This window comes from Suncus etruscus, chromosome 14 (assembly GCF_024139225.1).
Source record: "Suncus etruscus isolate mSunEtr1 chromosome 14, mSunEtr1.pri.cur, whole genome shotgun sequence".
Taxonomy (NCBI): domain Eukaryota; kingdom Metazoa; phylum Chordata; class Mammalia; order Eulipotyphla; family Soricidae; genus Suncus; species Suncus etruscus.
In genome coordinates, this window is record NC_064861.1 from 63,393,334 (window position 1) to 63,420,458 (window position 27,125).

Here is a 27,125-nt window from a genome sequence, read left to right on the forward strand (position 1 = left end):
TCAGTCCAAAGCTAGTATGTTTTGGATGATTTTCTTTTCTTTTCCAAACTACTTTACTTTATTTTTCTGTTTGGTATATAATTGGCACTGAGTTCCTGAGGGCAGGATTCTCAGCAGGAAGAGAAATGGTGGATACATGTGAGGGACATCTTTTTGTTTATTTTATTTTTGGGCTACAACCCGACTATGCTGAGGAGTTACTCTAGGTCTGTGCTCAGGAAATCACTCCTGGTGGGCTCAGTGGACCATATAGGGTGCTGGGGATCAAACCTGGGCTAGCCACGTGCAAGGCAGGCCCCCTCCTCACTATACCCTCCCCGATGTACCCTGCCTGCTATTCTTGGTAGACAGGACAGCCGGTGGAAGATCCCTTGGGAAAGAAAGGCTGGAAATGGATTCCTTGTCCCGCTCTACTACTTCTTCCTTCTTCCAAAAAAGGGCACAGGCCACTTCTGTCTCCCACAGTTTTGGCCTCTCTGCCCAGACAAGTGGCTTCTTTAGTCTTAGGGTTAAAACTCTAGCTTCTGGGGACAGAATGATAGTGCAGTGGATAGGAAGCTTGCCTTGCTTGTGGCTGACATGGGTTTGATTCCCAGCAACTCATATGGGATCCAAACATGGCAGAAGTGATCCCTGCATGTAGAGCCAGGAATGAACTCTGAGCAGAGATAGATGAGACACAAAAACCAAAACTGTGCTGGAGAGATAGCATGGAGGTAAGGCATTTGCCTTTCATGCAGATCATCAGTTCGAATCTCAGAATCCCATATGGTCCCCCGAGCCTGCCAGGAGTGATTTCTGAGAGTAGAGCCAGGAGTAACCCCTGAGCGCTGCCGGGTGTGACCCAAAAACAAACAAAAAAACCCAAAGCTGTTCCATCTGAGTACCAGTGTTAGGCTTCAAAGAGAGCTCCAGGCTCTGCTGCTGTGTGGGTGGTTCTCAATCACGCCCCTCTCACCCTCCCCGGCCCACAGGTGTCCGTAGTGGGGAACGAGCCTGTTCCTGTGTTGGTGGACTCGCTGTTTCTCGTCCTGCCTGCACTCTTCTTGCTCCACTCCTTTGCCTCTCAGAGCGTGTCTCACCTCAGGTAAGCCATCCGGTCGTGTCTGAATAGTCTTGCAGCTTTCGATTTTGATGGTCGAACTAATGCCTGTTTCTAGTGGTTTCCTCTGTGAAAGCCAGGATGGCCACTGAGGATGCCCTGGATCAGCTGGTCAAGCAGAGCATGTTTGCAGGGGCTGGATGTGCTCTTTAGGCGCCACTCAGCCTCTCTCCAAGCCAGCTGAGAGAAATCTCCGTAGCCACAAAGGTGCTACTATTTGGTCTGTGAGCAGCATTGGATTCTGTGTCTCAGAAGAAGGATTACAGGATGGCTTGGGAGCAGCTTGTGAGCAGTTAACAGAGGGGCCGGAAAGCTCAGAGCACCTGTGATAGTCTTGACGCAGTAAAGTAATGGTATCTTGGACCGGGTGATGTATCTTGGACCTCATAATGCAGTCTTGGAGCCTGTGATTAGTCTTCTACCCAGTGACAGTCTCCCCCGACTCCCCAGTGACAGTCTTGAACTCAGGGTGCCAGTGCTGTTTAAGATGAAGCTTTTTTTTTTTTTTTTTTTTGGTTTTTGGGTCTCACCTGGCAGCGCTCAGGGGTTACTCTTGGCTCTAGGCTCAGAAATCACCCCTGGCAGGCACAGGGGACCATATGGGAGGCCGGGATTCGAATCACCGACTTTCTGCATGCAAGGCAAACGCCTTACCTCCATGCTATATCTCTGGCCCCAGATGAAGCATTTTTACTTTTTGTAGCTATTTTTTTTTGTTGCTGTTGGTTTTGTTTTGTTTTGTTTTGGGTCACACCTGGCGGCTATGTGCTCAGAAGTCACTCCTGGCAAGCTTGGGGGACCTTATGGGATGCCAGGATTCAAACCAGGTTCGTTCTGTGTTGGCCACGGGCAAGGCAAATGCCTTGCTGTGCTATCACTCTGGCCCCTTTGCAGCTATTTTTTTTTTATTGGTTTTTGGGCCACACCCGTTTGACGCTCAGGGGTTACTCCTGGCTATGTGCTCAGAAATCGCCCCTGGCTTGGGGGGACCATATGGGACGCCGGGGGATCGAACCGCGGTCCGTTCCTTGGCTAGCGCTTGTAAGGCAGACACCTTACCTCTAGCGCCACCTTCCCGGCCCCCTTTGCAGCTATTTTAAGAGAAGCTATTTGCTCCTTTAAAGAAGTTTATAACCTTTTTGTTTGTTTGAGGAGGGCTCATTTGGGCCACACCTGGCAGTATTTAAGGGCTGTTCTTGTTCTTTGCTCAGGGGTGATGCTCCTGGCAGTGTCGGGATTTAACCAATGGGGTCAATTACATACTCTGTCCTTTCAAAAGTCCTGCAGAATCTGTGTTTTGGTTTGGAATTCCATCTCATTCACCACCTCCAGCAATACCGTTCCATGTAATCTGGTGTACAGTAATAGTTGTAGAAGTCTTATGAATATAAGAATAAAGAGGGCCCGGAGAGATAGCACAGCGGCGTTTGCCTTGCAAGCAGCCGATCCAGGACCAAAGGTGGTTGGTTCGAATTCCGGTGTCCCATATGGTCCCCCGTGCCTGCCAGGAGCACACTCCTGAGCAGACAGCCAGGAGTAACCCCTGAGCACCGCTGGGTGTGGCCCAAAAACCAAAAAAAAAAAAAAAAAAAAGAATTTGTAGACCTATGAAGAGCAACCAGGCATTGTAGTGTCCTTGGCAAGGAGTAAGCTTGACAACTGTTGTCTCCAATGATCACTCTTGGTGATGAAGGAATTTTCACAGGCTTGCTGGTAACTCATTGTAGCCTTGGCCTCTGACTCTGGCTCAGGCATTGTTGGACTAGGAGTCATGAGGACATTGACCAGAGAGAACATAACAGAAGGTGGAGGTCATGAATCTGTTTGTCCTCTCAGCACAGTCACATCACAGTTCTTACAGTTCTTGCTCTAGTTTGAAGCTTATCCTCTCAGCCATATTTTTGTTCTCATTGGGAGCTAGTAGGGAAGAAGAGAACATTTCTTTTTATTTTTTTTTTTTTTTATTTTTTTTTTTTTTTTTTTTGGTTTTTGGGCCACACCCGGTAACGCTCAGGGGTTACTCCTGGCTATGCGCTCAGAAGTCGCTCCTGGCTTCTTGGGGGACCATATGGGACGCCGGGGGATCGAACCGCGGTCCGTCTCCTAGGCTAGCGCAGGTAAGGCAGGCACCTTACCTCCAGCGCCACCGCCCGGCCCCGTTTTCTTTTTATTTTTAAACCCAGTTTGACCCATTCAAGGTAAGGGCCTTTTTTGTCCGAGGTCCTAGCTCTCCAGCCTCAAGAAGAGAACATTTGTTTCCCTCCTCTCTTGGTTGGTCAACCCAGATACAAATAGAGGAGGACTTTGTTATCAGTGTCAAACTCTGACTTGCTCGCCACCACATGGCTCCATTGCTAGTTTTTGCCTGTGTTATTTATTTATTTATTTATTTATTTTGGTTTTTGGGTCACACCCACCAGCGCTCGGGTCATTCCTGGCTCTACCCTCAGAAATCGCTCCTGGCAGGCTCAGGGGACTATATGGGATGCCGGGATTCGAACTACCGACTTTCTGCATGAAAGGCAAACATGCTATCTCTCTGGCCCCTTTTGCCCGTGTTTTTAAGTTTCCTTTTCTCTGAGTGTCAGAGCCAGGACATGGCACACTGGAAATTACAGATCAGACACTGGGGACTCCTGCGTCATACTAGGGAGTGTCTCCAGCCAGAGTTACCAAGACATTGAATTGCAGGATAGTTGCCTTCTCAGATTCACACGTAGCTCACTTTAATGAGCTTCACTGCGCACAGCGAATGTGCCAGCATTTAGAATGCGCTGAAACCTGGTGGTTTTTCCTTTTTTGAAGCTTAGCCTGTTTGACGTATAACCTTAGATGACAAGATCATTTATAATTGCATTTTCATATTATTTAAAAAAAAACAAAAACCAAGAAAAAATATAACTGCCTTGTCTGCCAGGTCACCTTGCCAGGAGATCATCTTATGGACTCTGGAGAAGCTGGACAGGAAGAAAGCCATTGCCAGTCTGAAAGGCTTCGTGGGGCTGGACAGATCCCTGCCCTCTCTCAACTCTCTGTGTCACTTCACAGCTGCCCCTCAAGGTGGCATTATGGTCACCGTCAAAGAGGCTATTTGGTAAATGCTGCCTCCCATTTCTTAGCGAGTGCTCTCTGGGGTTTCGTGGTCTTTTCAGAGTTCATTGTGCCCAAGAGACCATTTGGGACTCAGCCACTAGACGGCGCTGGTGGGAAGGAAACCAGCATTCTGGCAGTTCAGGTGCAATTTCTGAAATGTTTTAATACTTTGAGGATCTTTCTTTCTTTCTTTCTTTCTTTTCTTTCTTTCTTTCTTTCTTTCTTTCTTTCTTTCTTTCTTTCTTTCTTTCTTTCTTTCTTTCTTTCTTTCTTTCTTTCTTTCTTTCTTTCTTTCTTTCTTTCTTTCTTTCTTTCTTTCTTTCTTTCTTTCTTTCTTTCTTTCTTTCTTTCTTTCTTTCTTTCTTTCTTTCTTTCTTTCTTTCTTTCTTTCTTTCTTTCTTTCTTTCTTTCTTTCTTTTTTTGGTTTTTGGGCCACACCCGGTGACGCTCAGGGGTTACTCCTGGCTATGCGCTCAGAAGTCGCTCCTGGCTTGGGGGACCATATGGGACGCCGGGGGATCGAACCGCGGTCCGTCTCCTAGGCTAGCGCAGGTAAGGCAGGCACCTTACCTCGAGCGCCACCGCCCGGCCCTTTTCTTTCTTTCTTTCTTTCTTTCTTCTTTCTTTCTTTCTTTCTTTCTTTCTTTCTTTCTTTCTTTCTTTCTTTCTTTCTTTCTTTCTTTCTTCTTTCTTTCTTTCTTTCTTTCTTTCTTTCTTTCTTTCTTTCTTTCTTTCTTTCTTTCTTTCTTTCTTTCTTTCTTTCTTTCTTTCCTTTCTTTCTTTCTTTCTTTCTTTCCTTTCTTTCTTTCGCCACACCCATTTGACGCTCAGGGGTTACTCCTGGCTATGCGCTCAGAAATCGCCCCTGGCTTGGGGGGACCATATGGGACGCCGAGGGATCGAACTGCGGTCCTTCCTTGGCTAGCGCTTGCAAGGCAGACACCTTACCTCCAGCGCCACCTACCCGGCCCCATCTTTCTTTCTTTCTTTCTTTCTTTCTTTCTTTCTTTCTTTCTTTCTTTCTTTCTTTCTTTCTTTCTTTCTTTCTTTCTTTCTTTCTTTCTTTCTTTCTTTCTGTCTTTCTTTCTGTCTGTCTTTCTTTCTGTCTGTCTTTCTTTCTTTCTTTCTTTCTTTTCTTTCCTCTCTCTCTCTCTCTTTCTTTCTTTCTTTCTTTCTTTCTTTCTTTCTTTCTTTCTTTCTTTCTTTCTTTCTTTCTTTCTTTCTTTCTTTCTTTCTTTCTTTCTTTCTTTCTTTCTTTCTTTCTTTCTTTCTTTCTTTCTCTTTCTTTCTTTCTCTCTCCCTCCCTCCCTTCCTTCCTTCTCTCTCCTTTTTTCTTTTCTTTTTTTTTTTTTGTGTGGCCACATCCAGTAAGTCAGGGATTACTCCCAGCTATGTGCTCAGAAATCGCTCAATGCTTGGGGGGACCATATGGGACCCCGGGGAATCGAACCGCGGTCTATCCTAGGCTAGTGCTGGCAAGGCAAATGCCTTACTGCTTGTGCCACTGCTCTGACCCCAATCGCTTTTCTTTCTTTCTTTGATTCTTTCTTTCTCTGTCTTTCTTCCTTTCATTCTTTCTTTCATTTTTCTTCCTTTGTTTCTCTTCCTTAGGTCTTTTCCTTTCTTTTCTTTGTTTATGCTGTCAGTTTATAGGGGCATTTGCTGGCAACCCTTCTTTCACCAGGTCCTTTTCACCCAGACCTGGAGGAGTGGACAGACCCATTCATGCCCAGCACTGTAAGAATCCAGTTCTTCTTCTCTGGATGTACCTGTGTTTACCAAGTCACATTGATTCTGAGTAGGGAATTGTTTGGCCCAGCTGTCGCTCATGGTAAATCCTCCTATGAGGAGTTTTGTTTCTCCTCAGGAATCATTAAAGGTGCCTACTCAATGTTAAAGGAATGGATGATTAATCTCTTCAATATCTCCAAAATGTAATCTATTTTATTTCTTTCACTGTTTTTCTTTCTTTCTGTTTATCCATGGTTTTGCTCAGGGATTTCTCTGACATGATGCTGGGGGATTACCCACCACAGCACTGTCTTCCAAGCACTACTTGGAAGTGACCTCTGAGCACAGAGCTGAGACCATCCTTCATGCATCTCCTGGGTGTAGCCCCAAAACAAAACCTTTTTAGACCGGAGAGATGCTCAGAGGGCTGAGCACATGCTCTGCAGGCAGGAGGCCCAGACTCAATCTCCAGCACCACAGGGTCCCCATGAGCACCAAACCAGAAGTAACCCATAATCACTACCTACCGTGCCCTCCTGCAAATTTTTTTTGATTATTTTTTCTAATATGATGGACCTGAGAAAGTAGGAAAAGGCACCTGAATTGAAAATAGAATTAGCACTGATAATCGTTAATGAGAAAATTAGTGTTTTGTGGTTATAATTCTATTCATAAATTGAGTTTTACATTTTGAGGGCTTTTTGGGGAAGAGTCCATACCCAGCAGAGACTCCTGTCTCTAAGCTCTGGGATCACTCTTAGCAGAGGTCAGAGGCCCATATGGGGTGGCAGAGATTCAATTGGGGTTGGCTGCGTGCAAGGCTAGTGCCTTACCCTACTGTACTATCTCTCTTTAGGCATGTTTTTCCCCCCTCAGGGAAAAAGCCCAGTCTCACTCATGCTAGACACAAACTTTACCACTGACAAGCATCTCAGGCCCCAAACTAGGATATAGTTTACTTGTTTTGGAGGAGCATACTCTTTTGGGTGTTATACCACACCCAGTGGTGTTCAGGACTTACTCCTGGCTCTGTGTTCAAGGGTCACTTCTGCTAGGCTCGGAAGACCCCTGTGATTGAATGGCCCACCCAGCTCTACTATTGCTCCATCCCCTTCATTGGTTCTTACTGGTGGGAATTGACTTCATCTCCATCCATGGTGATGGAGTGGTTTTCTCCTGCTCAGAACTTCACTGGTGCCACAGGAGAGAGCCCCAGGTTCTCTGTGACATGGCTTTACCCTACGACCTTTTCCTCCATAGCTTTCCTCAGGAGCCAGGGATCTGGCCATTACCTGCATTTTATTTTCTCCTTACCTTGGCAACTTACTGAAATAACAGGGACGTGGCTTCAGCCTCCCTTTAGGTCCACCAAGTTTCTTCCCCATTTGTGCATGATGCCAAGCAGGACCCAAGAGCCTGGCTTTTTGTTTTGTTTTGTCTTATTTTGTTTTGTGGCCAAACCTGGCAGTTCTCAGGGCTTACTCCTGGCTCTGTACTCAAAATCACTTCTGGCCAGCCCATGGGACCATATGGTTTTCCAGGGATCAAACTCAGGTTGGCTGCATACAAGGCAAGTGCCCTGCCTGTTGTGCTACTGCTCTGGCCCATGACTTTAGAGAATGAGTTTCTTCTGGTCTGCAGACATGGGACAATAGCAGAGCAATCTCTAAGCTCTTCCTAGTGGATTGCTGTTGAGGGAGAAAATGTAAAGTTAGAACAAAGATTATTAGGGGCTTTCTAAATCAGCATCTTTAGGGATCACTGCCAGGAGAAAACAAATATATTCTGTGTCTGTGTCTGCCCCCTGCAGTGAGGAAGATGAAGATGAAGTTCTGTACCGGAAGGTGTCCTCAGAGCAGTGCCGGGCAGAGCAGCTGGGGGACCTGCTGGCCCACTGCCACAAAAGCGGCTTGGCGGGCGACTTCTTCATCTTCTGCTTGCAGGTACGGACCAAATTGGGACATCATACTGGTAGTTCTAACATGTGGGTGGGATCCAAAGAGCCCATCCAAGGAGGTTGGGGTAATGGTAACCTTTTTCCGGTGGCCTCTGAGGTTAGTAAGAGACAGAGAAACCTTCCTTCCATGGTGGGTAGCCACCCTCGGGGCTCACTGACTCCCCGAGGCGTCTGCACTGAAGATGTGGAGGTGACCCAAGCCGGGCTCTGGATCCATGAAGGGGTTCATCAAGTCCTGTGTTGACAATGAGGACGCCTTTGAAGTTAATAGCAGGTTCCACAGCTAGAGAATAATCCCTCATCTTTCTGACTGCTATTTTGTCAGGGATCTGGAGAGGAGATTTGGCTGCTGTGTCTTTCTCATTTCATTCTGTAACCACTTGAAACCTTCTCTGAGTTTGTTCCTAGAGTGGGTGGTTATGCTTCCTTTGCCCTAATCTCTGATAGTAAACACCCTCCTTCCCCAACACGCACCCCAATCCGATCCTTCCTATTGGCACCGTTTGAGACAAAAAGGCCAAGTGATCTCCATCGCCTCACACAGATTCTCGTCTTCATTATTTCCCCTCAGTGAAGCATCTGCTCCTAGAGAATGGATGTGTGTGGGCATTGCAGGGAGGGAATCAGGGTAACCGGTTCCAGAACAGCAAGGAGATGTTCTTTGATTCATTCCTATCCTTCCTTCCTTTTATATCTGTGACCCTCTTTCTCACACTCATCCTGTTGCCGTTCCTAAGAGACGCCGTCTCCACTGAATTAACTCTGGGGCCAGAGAGATGAAGCAGCTTCTAAGGTGCTTGCCTTGTAGGTGGCTGGGCTGGGTTCGCTTTCCAACACTGCACACTGCCAGGAGGGATTCTGAGCACAGAGCTAGGAATAATTATAGCCCTGAGCACCCATAAAATAGAAACTGAATAACTTTGTGTTTTTTGTTTTTGGGTTACCTCCTGTGGTACTCAGCAGGATACTCTCAGTAGTGCTTGTGGGACCAAGTGGTGCCAATAATTGAACCCTGGAACTATGGTATGCAAAGCAGGAAGGCTAATTGATTAACTTTTAGAAACCAATAAAGTTTCTTGATTTTTTTTTTTTAAGTTTTTGGGCCACACCCAGTACCACTCCTGGTTGACTCTGTGATCAGAAATTACTCCTTGCAGGCTTAAGGAACCATATGGGATGTTGGGGATTAAACCTGGGTCAGCTGCATGCAAAGCAAATGCCCTCCCTACTGTGCTATCACTCCAACCCCTGAAAAAGAGATGAGCAAGACAAAGATCAAAGGACTCTAGAGCAAGATTTCTCCATGTTGGTACTCCTTATGTTTAGGGCTAGATAAGATTTGGATGGGATCTGTTTTGTATGTTGTAGAATGTTTAGCAGTATTCCAGATGCCTATATCTCCCTCTCACCCCAGTTATCAAAACCAAAATGTACTCCAGCATTGCCAAATATCCCCTAGGGAGCAGAAATTCCCCAGGCACTATTGGGAGCAACTATTGGTTGTTTTGGTAAAACATCAATTGTTAAGGAACTTAAGTTTTTCCCATCCCGAGGAAACTTCAGTGCTGGAGTAGAAGGCAAATCCTCCCAAACCTATAGCAATGAAAGATCCATTAGTGAAAGTTTAGGTTCTAATGATACTCAGTAGGTTTCTCAAAGGTGTTGGAGATGTTCTATAGCCCAAAGTCTCCATCGAAGGAAGGTCAGTGATGGAGCCACTGAGATATTGGAACAGATCGTAGTCTGTCAAACTAGTTCTTGGTGAAGGTTTGGTTGTTGTTGTTGATGGTGCGGTTTTGGGGGGCTTGAAGCCCTACCAAGTGTTGCTCAGGGGCTATTCCCTATCTGTGCTTGGGCTATGCTTCATGCTTCATGCTCTGTTGGGGATTGAACCAGGCTTGGACACATGCAAGGCTAGCACCTTCACCCCCTTTGCTGTCTCCACTACCCTGTGAGTATGCTTTTGTATGAACGTAGACATAGTGACTTCATGTATTTATTATGGGCCATTGGCCTTTTTCATTTTACTGTGCTTTTAAAATCTCTCTCTCTTTTTTTTTTTTTTTTGGTGGGGGGGGGGCACACCTGGTGAAGTTCTCTCTTCCCTTCTCTTCCCATCCTCTCCCCTCCCCTCTCCTCCCCTACCCTTCCTTCCCTCTTTCCCCCATTGCTAAGGGTAGTTCCCAGGGCCTCCAAATTACTCTGCATTGAGCTACAATCCTGGCCCCTCAAATAGTTTTCTAGGTGTATTTTACTGGGTTTTCTGCACAATGTTCTTTTCTCCTTTTGATAGGAGTTGACCTGTGTGGCCATGGAGAATGGAGTAGAATCAGAAACGAAGCCATACTCTGGCCAGAGCCTTCTGGAATTAGAGCAGCACCAAGCCCAACTGGTGGAAAGCCAAGAGCGGAAGCTGCGAGTCTTGCAGCTGGTGACGGTTCTGTGTGAGTCGGTGTCGGAGCAGATCTTCATTAACATCGCTCAGGTGAGCGGCGACCATGTTCCAGGCCCATCTTGGTGGTATTGGATTTACATCTTTTCCTTGCAAAAGATCAAAACTGGTATTTTCATCAGCCAAAAAAAAAAGTGGAACTGGAGCAAAAGTACAGTGGAGAGGGCACTTGCCTTGTACATAGTCAATTCAGGTTTGATTCCCCGAATGGGAGAGATAGCACAGAGGTGGGGCATTTCCTTGTATGCCTCCGACCGGGAAGGGACCTGGTTTGATTCCCAGCATCCCATATGGTCCCCCAGCCTGCCAGGGGCGATTTCTGAGTGCAGAACCAGAAATAACCCCTGGGTGTAACCACTAGGTGTGGTCCAGAAATCAATCAATCAATCAATCAGTCAATCAATCAATAACGTTTAAAAACAGGTTTGAGTGCCCGGAGAGATAGCACAGTGGTGCTTGCCTTGCAAGCAGCCGATCCAGGACCTAAGGTGGTTGGTTTGAATCCCGGTGTCCCATATGGTCCCCCGTGCCTGCCAGGAGCTATTTCTGAGCTGACAGCCAGGAGTAACCCTTGAGCACCGCCGGGGTGTGGCCCAAAAACCAATAAACAAACAAACAAACAAACAAACAGTTTTGATTCCCGGCATCCCATATGGTCCCCTGAGCCTCTCAGGAGTGATTCCTAAGCGTGGAGTTAGGAATAAGCCCTGAGCACTGATGGATGTGGCCTAAAAATAAACAGTGATACTGACAGAGGTTTGATTACCTACAGTTGTCTCTGATTTGCTGGTTCAGTGTAAATTACTTAGCCCACAGCTGACCAAGGGAAGCCACACTTTTGGGAATCAGTGTATTATCATGCTCTTGTGGTGAATCTCATGTACATAAAGCTTTGAGTACTATTTATTGTGCTTAGAAATTTTTTCTTGTTGAGGATTGGGTTTGATATAGCTTAGGAACTACTCCCAGCTCTGCTCCAGAGTCACTGCAAGTGATTCTCAGGAGACCAGGCAGTGCTAGGGATTGAAACTTGGCCTCCTGCATGCAAAACAAGTGCCCTGCTTTTTTGGACTATTTCTCTTCTCCAATTTTTTTTTAAATAATATGGAACTCTTCACGAATTTGCATGTCATCCTTGCGCAGGGGCCATGCTAATTAATCTCTATATCATTCCAATTTTACTATATGTGCTGCCGAAGCGAGCACTCTTCCCCAATCTTTGAATACTGTTTTATCTATTGACAAGTTTAACTATAGTGGTTTTCTTTTCTTTTCTCTTCTTTTCTCACAATACCCACATCCAGCAGTGCAGGGGTCACTCCTGGCTCTGCACTCAGGAATTACTCCTGGAAGACCTGGGAAACCATATAAGGATCAAACTTGGTTGGGCTGCATGCAAGATAAATGCCTTCCCAGCTATACTATCTCTCTAGTCCCATAGCAGTTTCTTTTTCCTTTTTATGGGGGTGGGGGTTGGGTCACACCCAGCAGTGCTCAAGGGTTACTCCTGGCTTTATGCTCAGAAATCGCTCGGGGGACCATAGGGGATGCTGGGATTCGAACTACCGTCCTTCTGCACGCAAGGCAAATGCCCTACCTCCAAGCTATCTCTCTGGCCCGTTGTTGTTATTGTTGTTGTTGTTGTTGTTGTTGTTGTTATTTTGGGGCCACACAAGGTGATGCTCAGGGATTACTCCTGGCTATGTGCTCAGAAATCGCTCCTGGTTTGGGGGGCCATATGAAACACCAGGAGATCAAGCCACGGTCTATCCTAGGTCAGCCACATACAAAGCAAACACCTCTACCTCTACACACTGCTCCAGCCCTAGCAGTTTTTATTTTGAAAGTGCAAAAATAAAAATTTTTTTGGCATGTTTTTAAAAATATTGATGCCTAGCTTCTTTTTGTCGATGATCATTCAGCGTGCCTGGACATGTGTTGGGGAGTCTCTCAAGTAGTGCTCAGGGTGTCCCCAGGACTAGATTCAGCCCAGTGCTGGTGAGATCTAATTGTCCTGGAAGTCCTGCACCTTGTGGGCCATGCTGAGGATATGAGGAATTGAACCCTAACCTCTGGTGTCAAGAACATGCCAATCCTGTAAGCTGTCTTCCAGCCCTTGGGCATCTATATTTATGTATTTCTGGTGGATAAGACCCAGGGCCTCACCTAGATGATGTGTGATTATTCACATAGAATGATAATACATTCTACATTTGCCACCTCTGGCCTCTCATCTGTATTTTATAAAAGCTTCAAGGATAATTTTTTTTGGAGGGTATGATGTTTGGACCACACTTGGCAGTGCTCAAGGACTATACTTTGCTCTGTGCTCAGGGGTTACACATGTCCTCAGGGGACAGTATGTGGTGCTGGGGTCAAACCCAGGTGTGCTGCATATAAGACAAGCTCTTTAGCTGGTACTGTCTCTCTGACCCTTTCAAAGATAATCTATCTCTCAAAAGTGGAGCTTGAAGGCCAGTGAGATAGTGCAGTGGGTAAGACACTTGCCTTGCACACGGCTGACCCGACTCAATCTCTGGCACCCCATATGGTTATGCCCCATATGATTCACCAAGAGTGAACCTGGGTACAGAGCCAGGAGAAAGTCCTGAGCACAGCTGGGTGGGGCCCTAAAACAAACCAAACAAACAAACAAACAAACAAAAAGGTTGAGCATGATTAGAAAAGCAAACTTGGAAAAAAAATTACTCTTAGATCACTTTGAGGGGCTGGAACGGTGGCACAAGCGGTAGGTCAAATGGGCAAATGCCCAAATGCCTTGCACGTGACTAATCTAGGAAGGACCATGGTTTGATCCTCTATGTCCCATTATGGTCCCCTAAGCCAGGAGTGACTTCTGAGCTCATAGCCAGGAGTAACCCCTGAGCGTCACTGGGTGTGGCCCAAAAAGCCAAAAAGAAAAAAGAAAAAAAGATCACTTTGAATTTTTGAGATCCTCTAACTTGGCTTATCTCATAGTGTGCAGTTTACAGGTCTTAAAAGTAAAACACTTTTAAAGTAGTAAAATTGTGAGCTGGTTCCAAAACTTTTATTGACTCAGCCATTACTTTTACCAGCTTTTTTTTTTTTTAAGGAAATAAGGACCTTAGTGATAACAGAAAGTATGGTTCAGTACCATGTGGGCCCCATGAGTCTCCCCCCCACAAAGTAGGAGTAATAAAGCCTAGACACCGCATCCCCGTATCTCCCCACTTGACCCGAATGAGCTGTTTGTTGCTTGGCTGATGAATGGTCTGCTGTGAGCTGTGATTGTCACGCTCAAAGCGGATTCTCCAGCTCTTTCCTCCATCCTCATTGTCATCCTCATTGTCCTCCTCATTGCCATCCGCCTCCCCGTGTTGCTAAGCAGCATTTCTCTGGCTCCTGCTGAGAAAATTTGCAGCTGCCTGTCAGCTTCGATTTTTTTTTTTTTGCACCCATTTAATGAGAATTATATTCCCGATTTCTTTCCTGGCCTCTTGATCCTCCAGTTCACTGACCCCATGTTTCTTGGCCTGGGATTTGTTTCTCCTACATTTATCTCAGTTCCCTGAAAACTCCTTCACCTAGACCTTATGTTTTTTTGTCTCAGGATGCTCTGGGTTGGAAGGGGAAATGTTCGAAAAGCTGATAGGATTTGAGCTTTTGCACTTACCTTCCTTTACTCCTAATTAAGGAACAATGGTGCTAGGCTGATACTAGAGTGACTTTTCCCCTTAGATTATCCTTCAGCTACAGTTCAAATGTATCAGGGGGGAAAGATACGCCACACACAATATAGTCAATTGCTTTTAGCAGTTACTTTTGTTACTTAGTGATGATTTTGGCTTTTTTTTTTTTTTAAACACACACTTATGGTTATTTTCAGTAATAAGCTAATGAATAAAAAGCAAGGTTTTATTTATTATTTATTATTATTATTATTATTATTATTATTATTATTATTTGGTTTTTGGGTCACACCTGGCAGCGCTCAGGGTTTACTCCTGGCAGGCTCGGGGGACCATATGGGATGCCGGGATTCGAAGCACCGTCCTTCTGCATGTAAGGCAAATGCCCCACCTCCATGCTATCTCTCTGGCCCCTTATTTTATTTTTAATAATATCTTTATTTAAGCACCATGATTAAAACATGTTTGTAGTTGCATTTCAGTCATAAAAAGAATACCCTCCCTTCATCAGTGTTTTATTATTTTTTTTATTTATTTTATTGAAACAATTGTGATCAAATTGCTTCCAAAAAGCAAGGTTTTTAGGGGCAAGAGGCATACAGGTGTTTACCTTGCACACGATAGAGCCAGATTCAATCCCTGGCTCCCCAAGTGGACCCCCTCCCTCCCCACACATAGGAGTGATCCCTGAGCACAGCTGGATGTGGCCCCCAAACAAAAACCAGGCAAGTGGAAAAAATAAACCAGTATGTCCCAAAAAATAAACAAAAGCAAACCAAAAAAAAAAAAAAAAAACCCTCATAAAATCAAAGAACATAGATTTTTTTTGGGGGGGAGGTGGGCCACACCCAGCAGCGCTCAAGGGTTACTCCTGGCTCTACACGCAGAAATTGCTCCTGGCAGGCTCGGGGAACCAAATGGGATGCTGGGATTTGAAGCATCATCCTTCTGCATGCAAGGCAAACACCCTGCCTCCATGCTATCTCTCTGGCCCCAGAACATAGAGTTTTAAAAGCCTATAACATTGAATTTCAGTTTTAAGTAGTGATAGAAATTTGATTAATTTTCTTTCTTTCTTTCTTTCTTTCTTTCTTTCTTTCTTTCTTTCTTTCTTTCTTTCTTTCTTTCTTTCTTCCTTCTTTCTTTCTTTCTCTCTCTCTTTCATTTTCTTTCTTTCTTTCTTTCTTTCTTTCTTTCTTTCTTTCTTTCTTTCTTTCTTTCTTTCTTTCTTTCTTTCTTTCTTTCTTTCTTTCTTTCTTTCTTTCTTTCTTTCTTTCCTTTCTTTCTTTCTTTCTTTCTTTCTTTCTTTCTTTCTTTCTTTCTTTCTTTCTTTCTTTCTTTCTTTCTTTCTTTCTTTCTTTCTTTCTTTCTTTCTTTCTTTCTTTTTTGAGACTAGGTATTTCTTGGAGCTGGAGGGCATAGATAGAGCACTTCCTTTGCATGCTGCTGAGTTGGGTTCAATCTCTGGTACCTAATATGGGTCCCAAACTGGGCCAGGAATGATCCCTGAGAGCAGAGCCAGGATTAAGCCTTGAGCAAGTGGGGTATGGCCCCCAAGAAACCAAAATAAACAAAACAAAACAAAAAGGATAGGTATTTCTTAGGGTGTGGGGGAAAGAATACTAGTGATATAGAGCACCTGTCAATCATTTGCAGTGACCTGACTTGGATCCCTGGCACTATACATCGCCTACCCTAGGACTGCTGGGTACTGCCTGAGTAGCCCCTGTTGTCTGGGCTAGGCACTAAACCATCATGCCCTGCTCCTCCATACCTTGCCTGCCCCCAGGAAGGCGGAGCATCCTGCGAGGGGCCCCAGGTGTGCCTTTTCCCTCCACCTCTCACCCCTGGTAGCTGCCATAAAAAATTTGTTTCTTCCTGGGCCCGGAGAGATAGCACAGCGGTGTTTGCCTTGCAAGCAGCCGATCCAGGACCAAAGGTGGTTGGTTCGAATCCCGGTGTCCCATATGGTCCCCCGTGCCTGCCAGGAGCTATTTCTGAGCAGACAGCCAGGAGTAACCCCTGAGCACCGCCGGGTGTGGCCCAAAAACCAAAAAAAAAAAAAAAAATTGTTTCTTTCTAACTCGGTCCCTTGTCATTGCCAAGTCACAGTGAACCTGTGCTCAGGGATTACTTGGCTATGCTTGGAGGGTCATATGGGATGCCAAGGATTGAACCCAGGTGGGCTGTGTGCCAGGCAAATGCCCTACCTGCTGTATCTCCTTAGCCCCAAAGTAGAGTTTCTAAATACCATTTCCTGTGAAGAGATCACATCACTAGGTGAACTGTATGCTCACTCTGGGGTCTTGGCAGAAATTATACAGGTGAAACTTCAAAACATCTGATTTTTTGTTTGTTTGTTTGTTTGTTTTTATGGGATCATATCCAACTCTGCCCAGGGCTTACTCCTGGCACTACAGTCAGGGATCACTTCTAGAGGGGCTCAGGGAATTAGCTGGGTTTCTGGTGATCGAATCTGAGTGATCTGGTGATCGAATCCCCTACTCGCTCCTGCCCCAATTATCTTGTGTCTGACATGAGGAAATCATTTTCTTTTTCTTTCTTTTTTTTGGCCACACCTAGCGGCACTCAGGGGTTACTCCTAGCTCTGCACTCAGAAATTGCTCCTGGAAGGCTCAGGGGACCATATGGCATGCTAGGAATTGAGCCTGGGTCCGTCCAGGTTGGCTGCTTGCAAGGCAAATGCCCTACTGTTGTGCTATTGCTCAGACCTGAAACCATTTTCTTATGTTCAGGCACTAGACATTCTGAGGTTTATCCAGATTAATGGGGTCTTGTCAGTTGCAATTTAGGGGGTCAACTTGAAGGGGCAGCCACCAGTCATAGATGGGATATTTGAGCTCTAAATAGATTAATGCCCAAGTGGGGTTGGAATCCATCAAAGTTGTAAAAGAAACAATTTACCCCTTCCTTTTAGCACCTCAGAGGTTGTAGGAGTATTGATTCATTGTTTTCTAGACTTAACAATGAAAGTAAAGGGAAAGGGGCCAGAGAGATAGCATGGAGGTAAGGTATTTGCCTTGCATGCAGAAGGTTGGTGGTTTGAATCCTGGCATCCCATATTGCCCCCCCCCCCCAGCCTGCCAGGAGCGATTTCTGAGTGTAGAACCAGGAGTAACCCCTGAGCACTGCCGGTTGTGACCCAAAAACAAAAGCAAACAAACAAACAAACAAAAAACAATAAATGAAGGAAAGGGACCAGAGAAATGGCATGGAGGTAGGGTGTTTGCCTTGCATGCAGAAGGATGGTGGCTCAAATCCCGGCATCCCATAGGGTCCCCTGAGCCTGCCAGGATTGATTTCTGAGTATAGAGCCAGGAGTAACCCCTGAGCACTGTCAGGCGTGACCCCAAAACAAAACAACAACAAAAATGAAGGGAAAGAGGGCCCAGAGAGATAGCACAGCAGCGTTTGCCTTGCAAGCAGCCGATTCAGGACCAAAGGCGGTTGGTTCGAATCCTGGTGTCCATATGGTCCCCTGTGCCGGCCAGGAGCTATTTCTGAGCAGACAGCCAGAAGTAACCCCTGAGCACCGCCGGGTGTGGCCCAAAAACCAAAAAAAAAAAAAAAAAATTGAAGGGAAAGAGTAAAGTATTTGTTTTGCCTTTAAAAATAAAAGGAAGCGATTTTCTTGTAATCAAATAGTTGAGAAGGTAAAAGTTAATATATTTAAGAGTCAAAACTGAAACATGTAAGAAGTGACATTTTGCAATCCTCTAATGAAATAATGATTCACTAATATCTGTTAAACCATAAAGGATGGGCCGGAGAGATAGCACAGCGGTAGGCCGTTTGCCTTGCAAATGAATCCCTGCATCCCACATGGTCCCCTGAGCCTGCCAGGAGCGACTTCTGAACACAGAGCCAGGAGTAACTCCTGAGCATCGCCGGGAGTGACCCAAAAACAAAAAAACAAAAACCAAAAAATAAAAAGAACATGGGGCCCGAGAGATTATACAGCAGCAAGGGTATTTGCCTAGCCTGAGTTTGATCCTTGGCATCCCCTGAGCACCACTAGGAGTAATTCCTTAGTGGAGAATGAGGAGTAACCAGTAACATCACTGGGTATGATCCAAAACTCAAAATAAATAAATTAAAAAAGGAACAAAGAAATCCGGGCCAGGCTAATGGCTTACAGGCTGGAGCCTAGTCTGTATGTGGGAGCCTCTGCTGAGAGCAATCCCCAAATATCACTATAACTCCCCAAAAAAACAACAAAAAGAAAAAGAAAAATCAAGCAGGGAAGGGTATAGTCGGGATATATGCTCAGAGCAAACTTAATCAAAGTGCCTTGAGAGTAGGGCGTCGAGATACCGAATATTGTGGGTGAGGGCAGGAATGTGGGGGGTCCGCAAGGAGCATTTAGTGTGGAGTGGAACTAGCACGCCCCCTCCTCCTAGCCGTAGACCCTGCCAGCCAGCCTCTGTGCATTTCCTTGTCCAATCACTGCTTCTGGAAGAGTCCAAGTGGGTCCTTGTTTTGGGCTTTTTAATTTTTTTGACATGTGTAAATTTTTATTTGTTTTGGGGCCATACCCTGTTGTGCTCAGGGCTTGTTCCAGGAATCACTTCCTGGTAGGCTTAGGGAACTATATGGGATGCTGGGGATTAAACCCTGATCGGCCAGAGCCTTACCTACTGTGCTATTGCTCCTGGCCTGAATTTTTTTTTTTTGTGGGTTTTTTTTTTTTTTTGGGGTCACACCCAGCAGTGCTCAGGGGTTATTCCTGGCTCCAGGCTCAGAAATTGCTCCTGGCAGGCACGGGGGACCATATGGGGCAGCGGGATTCGAACCGATGACCTCCTGCATGAAAGGCAAACGCCTTACCTCCATGCTATCTCTCCGGCCCCCTGAATTTTTTATTTTTCTTAAACATAGTTTACACTAATTCTAAAAAAACTTTTTTTTTTTTTTTTTGGTTTTTGGTTTTTGGGTCACACTCAGCAGCGCTCAGGGGTTACTCCTGGCCCTACACTCAGAAATCGCTTGTGGCAGGTTCGGGGGACCATATGGGATGCCGGGACTGGAACCACCGTCCTTCTGCATGCAAGGCAAAATGCCTTACCTCCATGCTATCTCTCCGGCCCCTACAAAACATTTTTGTTGTTTGTTTGTTTTGGGTTTGGGGCCACACCCAATGGTACTCAGGAATCATTCCTGGCTGTGTTTGGGGTCCAGATGGGCTGCCAAGGTTTGAACCTGGGTCATCCATATTGCAAGGCAAACTTGGTGTCCTTTGTGTTGTCTCTCCAGCCTCCCTCATCTTATTTTTATTCAGTTTAGTTTTGGGGCCACACCACTTGGTGCTCAGGGCTACTATGGCTTTTCACTCAGGAGTCACTCCTGGCAGACACAGGGACCATCTGGGATGCTGGGGATCAAATCTGGGTTTTCTGTATGCAAGGAAAATGCCCTAACCTCTGTACTGTCACTCAAGCAACCCCTTCCTTGTTTTTACATACATTTACATACATTTTCTTCTTAGGGGCAGGGAGGTAACTAAGTGGTCAGGCCCATTGCTCGATCCCCAGTACTGTATGGCCCTGGGGTCCTTAAGTGCCACTGCAGCCAGGCAGCTGGTACTAAGAATCCCAAGCATCAAAACATCCAATGGGATGGGTTAAATGATCTTCCCCACCACCACCAAAGAAAAGAAAGGCAAGATTCTTAGCAAAGCACTTCTTAGCAAAGAGTGCTTTGCAGCACTGCAGGAAAAAAAAAAGCAAGCAGTGGAGAGGAATTTGGAGACTTAAATCCATTCCAGTAACCTAACAATGCTCAGTGCTGGAAGAGAAAACTTCCTGTGCGAACCAAGCTTCAGGAAACCCTTGGAGGCTGCAGAGTTGGCTCAAAGTGGTGGACGCAGCAGTCCCTTTGGAAAATGTGTCCCTGAGCTACCCTAGTTCCAGGAACGTCTTAGATCTGACAGACGGTGGCAAAAATCGCCAGAGACAGCTTTGTCATTTCAATAAGTGGAACTTTTAATAACCTTTCTGGTTTCCTGCTGTGCTCAGAAGACAAGTGTCAACAAGCCACACTGACTTTCAGTTTGCATTAAAGAATCCCACGCACTGTGTCATTTCCTCGGAGCGAAACATGCAAACTTGCACACTGCTTCAAGACTTCCTGCGACCTGTCTTTGCCATCCCCTTTCCCAAATATTTGGCCCTTCTGAGCCATTTGTCCTGAATCATATGTGAGTGTGTGCTCCCAGGGACATGCAAACTCTGCCTTTTATTTAGAGATGCTTCCGTTTCTGCTGAGTAATCCAAAGGCAGTTAAAATGAGGCTGACAAAATTCTTCTTAAGGTTTAGTTCGTTGTTAGCCAAATTTTAGTCTAACATCTAAAATTTCAACTGTGAATCTTTTATTTATTTATTTATTTATTTTTGGTTTTTGAGCAACACCCGGCTGCGCTCAGGGGTTACTCTTGGCTCTATGCTCAGAAATCACTCCTGGCAGGCTTGGGGGACCATATGGGATGCTGGGATTCAAACCACTGTATCTTCTGCATGCTATCTCTCTGGCCCAAATGTGAATCATTTTAATCCTTTAAAAGTATTGGATACTAAAGGGCTGGAGAGATAGTATTTGCCTTGCACATGGACAACTGATTTCGAGTGCCACCATTCCATATGGTCCCCTGAGTCCCTCCAGGAGTAATTTCCTAGTGCAGAATCAGGAGAAAGTCCTGAGCACTGCTGAGTGCAATCCTGAACAAAACAACAACAATAAAAAAAGTATTTATACTGAGTAATAATGGGATGAATCGTCTGAGGGTACAAGCTTCTAGATGAAATCAAAAGACTCTTCCTCTCTTCTTTCTTTGGTGGAGTTAGTGTATCAAGTCTCCAGAGTATGAGGAAGGTTTCAAGTGTAGCAGTTATTCTCAGTTATTCTTTACTCTGTGCTCTGAGGTGACTCCTGGCAGTGCTCAGGGATTAAACCAGATCAATTCATGTAAGGCCAGTAGTGCCTTAGTACCTTAGTGTACTATTTCTCTGGTCCAATTGTTTGTGTTCATTTTCTGGCAAAATTCATGAAAAGTAGAGGAAGTTGAATTAAGTTATGAAGACTGTTGTGAAAGTAGAAAGGGCTTTCTTTCTCTCTCTCTCTTTTTTTTTTTTTTTTTTTTTGACTTTTGAGTTCTAGGTGGAAGAGATTTCTTCCACCTGAATCTCCAGCTGCATATGGGACTTAGAAGGCTGACCTTAGAAGGAGACAGACTCAAGGGACGAGGTGCATGTGAAACCTTCTGCATTACCACGCAGTAGCAGCTGTTCTGGAAGGTTCTGGCTCACGTATGGACAAGGAGGTTGACTTTCTTCCTCACTCTTCACTGATGCTAAATTGCATTTCCACTGCAGGTTGTGGACTTTGTGGCAGCAACACTGCAGCGAGCCTGTGCCAGCGTGGCCCAGAAGGCAGAGAGCACGGTGGAGTCCCAGACCCTGAGCATGGCCATGGGGCTGGTGGCTGTGTTGCTGGGAGGAGCCGTTCAGGTGAGTGGCAGACACAGGCCACACAGGAATGTCACTTCCCTTCATCCCTGGTGAAGAGCAAGAATGAACACTTGATGATGTGAAAAAATAGTGTAGCAGGAAGGATGAGGGTTTTGAATGTGGCCAGCCCAAGCTTGATCCCTGACACTCCATATGAATCCCCAAGCCCCGCTAAGAGGTATCCCTGAGCACCACTGGGTGTAGCATCAAACACAAACTAACTAAAAGAATGGACATGGGGTTTCCGAGAACTGGGTGTCTCAAGGCTGGTGATCAGGAGGATTCTCTTCAAAGCAGACAACCAGAAAACTAGGTGTTATTATTTTTCAACAAAATGATTTAGTTTTATATAGACCATTTGCTTGTTTTTTTTTTTTTTAAAAACTATATTGATTGATTAGTTTTGAGGCCACACCCGGTGGCACTCGGGTCACTCCTGGCTCTGCACTCAGAAATCACCCCTGGCAGGCTGGGGGACCTTATGGGATGCCAGGAATTGAACCAGGTCCCTCCTGGGTCGGCCACATACAAGGCAAATGCTCTATCGCTGTGTTATCTCTCCAGCCCCCCCCCATTTGCTTATTTTTGTTTTTATTTAATCACTGTGAAATTACAAAGTTATACATGATTGGGTTTCAGATGTCCAATGTTTCAACACCCATCCCTTCACCGGCATCCACTTCCCTCCAATAACACCCTCCCATCTCATTTGCCTTTCACCAATCTGCTTCTATAAGAAATGCTTAAAAGGGGCCTGCGAGGTGGCACTAGAGGTAAGGTGTCTGCTTTGCATGCGCTAGCCAAGGAAGGACCGAAGTTCGATCCCCCGGTGTCCCATATGGTCCCCCCCAAGCCATGGGCAATTTCTGAGCGCTTAGCCATGAGTAACCCCGGAGCATCAAATGGGTGTGGTCCGAAAAACCAAAAAAAAAAAAAAAAAAAGAAAGAAATGCTTTAAAATAAAAAGTTTTTGCACTGGTATTCAGACTGTTGCTTACAGGGCCTCGTACACAGCACAATACCACCTTTCAGCAACCCCCCTTCTCCTGGTTGAGTGCTTTCCTCCATTATAGATGTTGCTTCTTCTTGTTCTATCCCCCAGTTGTCCCTTCACGTGTCCTACTGAACCAAACACTGGGTGCTTCACTTCCACTCAGTCACCTGTGTGGACTTCATGAGCAGGAGTGTAGGGCCAGCGTAGATTGGAAAGCTCTGAGATAGGGATTTGCAGGCCTGGTAAGTGTTGTATCCTCCACCCTTACAGTCCTGGCTTAAAGCTCTGACCATCCTTCATGGCTCAGTCAGGAAGGCCTCACTGCAGCTCCTCACAGTCCTGGCCCCACAGTTCCCTGCTCTCCTTCACGCCTCAGTCAGGAGGGCCACCTCACTGCAGGCTATGCAGAGCCCCTTCTCTTTCCAGTTGCTTTATTTTATTATAGGTTCTGTTTTCAGACCCAGTTTATTTACAGGGTAAAGCTCTGTGTTGAAGCTTCCAGTGTAACCATGTGTCTTTTACATATTTATTTAAAATGTTGAGCTCATTCAAAACATACTTATTCATTCATACATACATCATTCAAACATACAATATTCAAAACATACTTACTGTCTCCATGACTGGGGCTGTCTATTGATAGAAGGGACTAGAATATGGCAGCAACATAGCAGATGTGGTCCCTACCCACAGTAAACTTAGTGTCCAATAAAATAGTCAGATACTAAACCACTTAAAAATATACTTAGCGGGGCCGGAGAGATTGTACAGTAGGTTGCATGCAGCCGACCTGGGTTCAGTATCTAGGATTCCCTATGGTCCCTTGAGTACTTCAGGAGTGATCCCTGAGTGCAGAGCCAGGAGTAAATCCTGAGCATCGCTGGGTGTGGCCCTAAAACAAAAACAAAACAAAACTGGATGCTGCCTAAGTAGGAATCATGTAAGAAAAGCCTCTCTCTCTCTCTCTCTCTCTCTCTCTCTCTCTCTCTCTCTCTCTCTCTCTCTCTCACACACACACACACACACACACACACACACAAATCAAGTTTCTCAGAGAAATGGAAGTTATCAAGAGATCATAACATCTACCCAAGCATAGGAAGGTTTCCACTAAGGGAACTTAAGTTTAATCTAAAACTTGAACACTGAGAACCAGTACAGGGATGGGTGGGTGATGGGGTTTACCTTGCATGCAGCTGTCTCTGGCTATGCATAGTCCCTAATCGCTACTGGGAGTGACCCCCAAGTACTGCTGAATATGGCCCATTTCCCCCCATTAAATAAGACTCCCAAAAGTGAGTAGGAGTTTGGAGGGTGGGAGTCATGCAGTGGAAGGGAATTTCGCTGAAAGAAGGCATCTTAGTAATTCACCTTATGGAGGCATATGCACGTGTTATGAAATGTGACCCCAATTGAGACAAGCCATCACAGGTGGCAGGAACCTTCTGGGGATGATTGTTTGAGTTGGAGGATTCCATTCTGAGACTGAATCCTGGTGCATTGGAACCTGCTTCTCTCTGCCTGCTGGTACGGAAAAGAGATTTGATCCGGGCCATTGTTGGCACAAAGCCCATTTCATGGTACATTTACTTGGCACTCCTAACTTCATATTTCCCGGGTAATTTAGAAAAGTTACTTTTGACATAGTTTGGAGACTCCTTTTGTATCTTTGCCACTAGAATTGTCAAGAAGAAGTTTACCCATAAAATTTCTTTTGTTTTTCTGAAGTTATATAGTCATTAGACTGAGTTGGCCTGATTGTTTTATTATTTTTATTGTTATAACATAAGGATTTGCAAAGTTGTTCAGAATTATTTGTAGTTCATAGTTACTTCAGGCATACAGTGTTTCAAATCCAATTCCCACCACCAGTGTGACCTTCCCAACAACCTGGGTCCTCAGTTCCCCTCCTCCCAAGCCTCTCCCTTAGCAGTCTCCTTCAAATTGCTTGTTACAGCAAAATGACAAATGGAGTAATCAGAAAAAAGATCAACCAAAGGTTAGTCTGTGATGTGTTATATCACATTGTTATATCTCACAGTGCTGTTACTAAAATCGTTGTCTGAGGATATGCTAAGCTGGTTGAGCCTTCTATGTTGTGTTTGCTCATCATCGAGCTCGGTGGGCTTCTTTCCCATCAAATTTGCTGTGCTTCTACTGGGCTGTAATTTGTGTGAAATTTGGAGGAAGTGGCAGCCACACACTTCTGGGGCTGTGGAAGTGGGCCCAGTTTTTTTGGTGGAGGAGGTTGGATGTGGTGGCTGCTGGGCCTAGCTGGACAGGAGAAGAATTTGTCTGCCCCCGTTCTGAGAAGGTCACAGAGTTTTTCAACCCCGAAACTGTTGGCCTACCTGAAATGATTTGGTGGTTTGCTGCAAGTGGAGCTACCTGATTGTTGTTTTGCTTTTCTGGTGGAGCAGTCATCTAAATGGTCTTGATGGTAAGAGAATTAGCCCAGTGGGCAAAACACATTTCCATAGCTGAGGCCTGGGTTTGCTCTCCAGCATCATCTGACCCCTGAACACTGCCAAACTGTGATCCCTCCCAGAGCACAGAGCTGGCCCCTGACCAACACTAGGTGTGGCTCTCACAAAAATAAAAAACCCCAAAAATGGGGCCAGAGCGATAGCACCGCTGTAGGGCGTTTGCCTTGCATGTGGCTGATCCAGGACGGACCTTGGTTCAATCCCCAGCATCCCATATGGTCTCCCAAGCCAGGAGCTATTTCTGAGCACATAGCCAGGAGTAACCCCTGAGCATCACTGGGTGTGGCCCCAAACCCAAAAAAACCTTAAAAGCAATCTTCATCAGTTGAGAGTGTGGTTTCCTTTGTTTTGCTTATCTCTGAACACATCTTTTCAAACCACATGCCAAGTAGGAAAGAGAATGCAGAAATGTTAATTTCCCTTTCTTGAAACCCAGTCATTATTGGGGACAGCCATGGATTAATCATGCTTGAAGAAGACTCACCTGGCTGGTGAGACTCAATAGACCATCCGGGCCCTGCCCTCTGGTGAGCCAGTCTGACTCACCTGTTACATCCTGGACTCCACTGACTTGGCATTTAGTTCAATGGGCAGGAACATGTCTCCTCTGTACTTTCAACCTAGATCTGTTAAAGCATTTTTGTCTGATTCATGGTTTTATAGGTGATGACTATGGAAAATACTGGGCTTTCTGTCTTTATATCAGGAAAAAAAGTCACAATTGTGAATTATGTTTTCAGAAGTCCTTCATTGTGAGGTAGATTTGCTTTCAAATATGCCAACCCCATCACCCATCCTTGATGAGGACTCTCTGTCTTGGTTAATAGAATCAAACATCATTTAAACCCTTCCTGTCCTTCCTTTTCTATTTATGGCATTAAAATTACTATCAAAACATAGTATCTGAAAAAAATGGTTTCTGGTTTTATTTTGGGGGGTTTTGTTGTTGTGATGGTGGTGATGCTGATTGTCGCTTCCTGCTATACTTGGGGTCACTCCTAGCACAATCAGGGGACTAGATGGTTCCAGAGATTGAGCCTGGGGCTCCCTTGTAGCAAAGCATGTGCTCCAGCCCTTTGAGCCATCTCCCTAGATAATCGAAGAATTAACTTGGAGGAAGTGCAGGCCAAAAACTATTAACAAGTAAAAGGGAATCCCACACTTGTCTTCAAAGTTGGGCATCAATTACAGTGTGAGGTGGCTCGCTCTGCCCTGTCCTTTCCAGACAGTTTTTGCCTGATGACCTTGACCCATCCCTCAAAACACTGCTGCGTGGAGCTGGCCTGAATTTTAAGGCTCTGGTAGTGGTGCTGGGACTCAACCCATATCTTGAGTTCAGCATCCAGTGTCTCCTGCCTCCAGCTGAGAACATCACTGAATGAACTCCTCTGTGTGTACTTATCTCTTGTCTCATGCATGGAGTTTCTTTGACACTGGCTGGGATTAATCAAGTGAAAGCTTAATTTTTTTTTAAAGATACATTTATAACTTTTTGTTTTGTATTGTTTTTTGGGCCACACCCAGTGACGCTCAGGGGTTATTCCTGGCCATGTGCTCAGAAATTGCTCCTGGCTTGGGGGACCATATGGACACCAGGGATCAAACCGAGGTCTGTCCTGGATCAGCCATGTGCAAGGCAAACGCCCTACCACTGTGCTATTGCTCCGGCCTCATAAAAGACATATTTATAACTCATTTTTTATCTCTGTGTATAACATACACAAAATACCCACTGACATAAAACAAAACTAAAAATAGGGACCAGAAAGAACGTACAGCAGATAAGGAAGGCTCTTGCCTTGCACATGGCTGATTTAATTTCTAGCACTGCCAGGAGTAAATTCTGTTTTGCTTTTTTTTTTTGTGTGTGTGTGTGTGGTTTTTGGGTCATACCTGGCAGTGCTCCTGGCTCCATGCTCAGAAATTGCTTCTGGCAGGCACAGGGTACCATATGGGATGCTTGGATTCGAACCGATGACCTTCTGCATGAAAGGCAAACACCTTACCTCCATGCTGTCTCTCTGATCCCAGGTGTAAATTCTGAATACCACTGCATGTGGGGCCCAAGTAAAACTCCACTTGTAGGAACTGGAGAGATAGCACGGAGGTAGGGCG

General features: G+C 45.4%; 1 protein-coding gene and 1 non-coding gene across 2 annotated transcripts in view; one reads left to right on the forward strand and one right to left on the reverse strand.

Annotated features, from left to right (window-relative positions):
• Positions 1 to 27,125, forward strand: part of TANGO6 (transport and golgi organization 6 homolog) — a 188,971-nt gene that overhangs the window by 27,790 nt on the left and 134,056 nt on the right. The window contains exons 8-12 of the mRNA XM_049786336.1: positions 975 to 1,087; positions 4,020 to 4,196; positions 7,737 to 7,869; positions 10,177 to 10,368; positions 21,396 to 21,530. Coding sequence (XP_049642293.1) covers positions 975 to 1,087; positions 4,020 to 4,196; positions 7,737 to 7,869; positions 10,177 to 10,368; positions 21,396 to 21,530 — 750 coding nt within the window. The remainder of the gene's footprint in view (positions 1 to 974; positions 1,088 to 4,019; positions 4,197 to 7,736; positions 7,870 to 10,176; positions 10,369 to 21,395; positions 21,531 to 27,125) is intronic.
• LOC126029143 (U6 spliceosomal RNA) lies at positions 11,434 to 11,541 on the reverse strand. Its single transcript, XR_007502796.1, has one exon. It is a non-coding gene; the product is annotated as a U6 spliceosomal RNA (small nuclear RNA).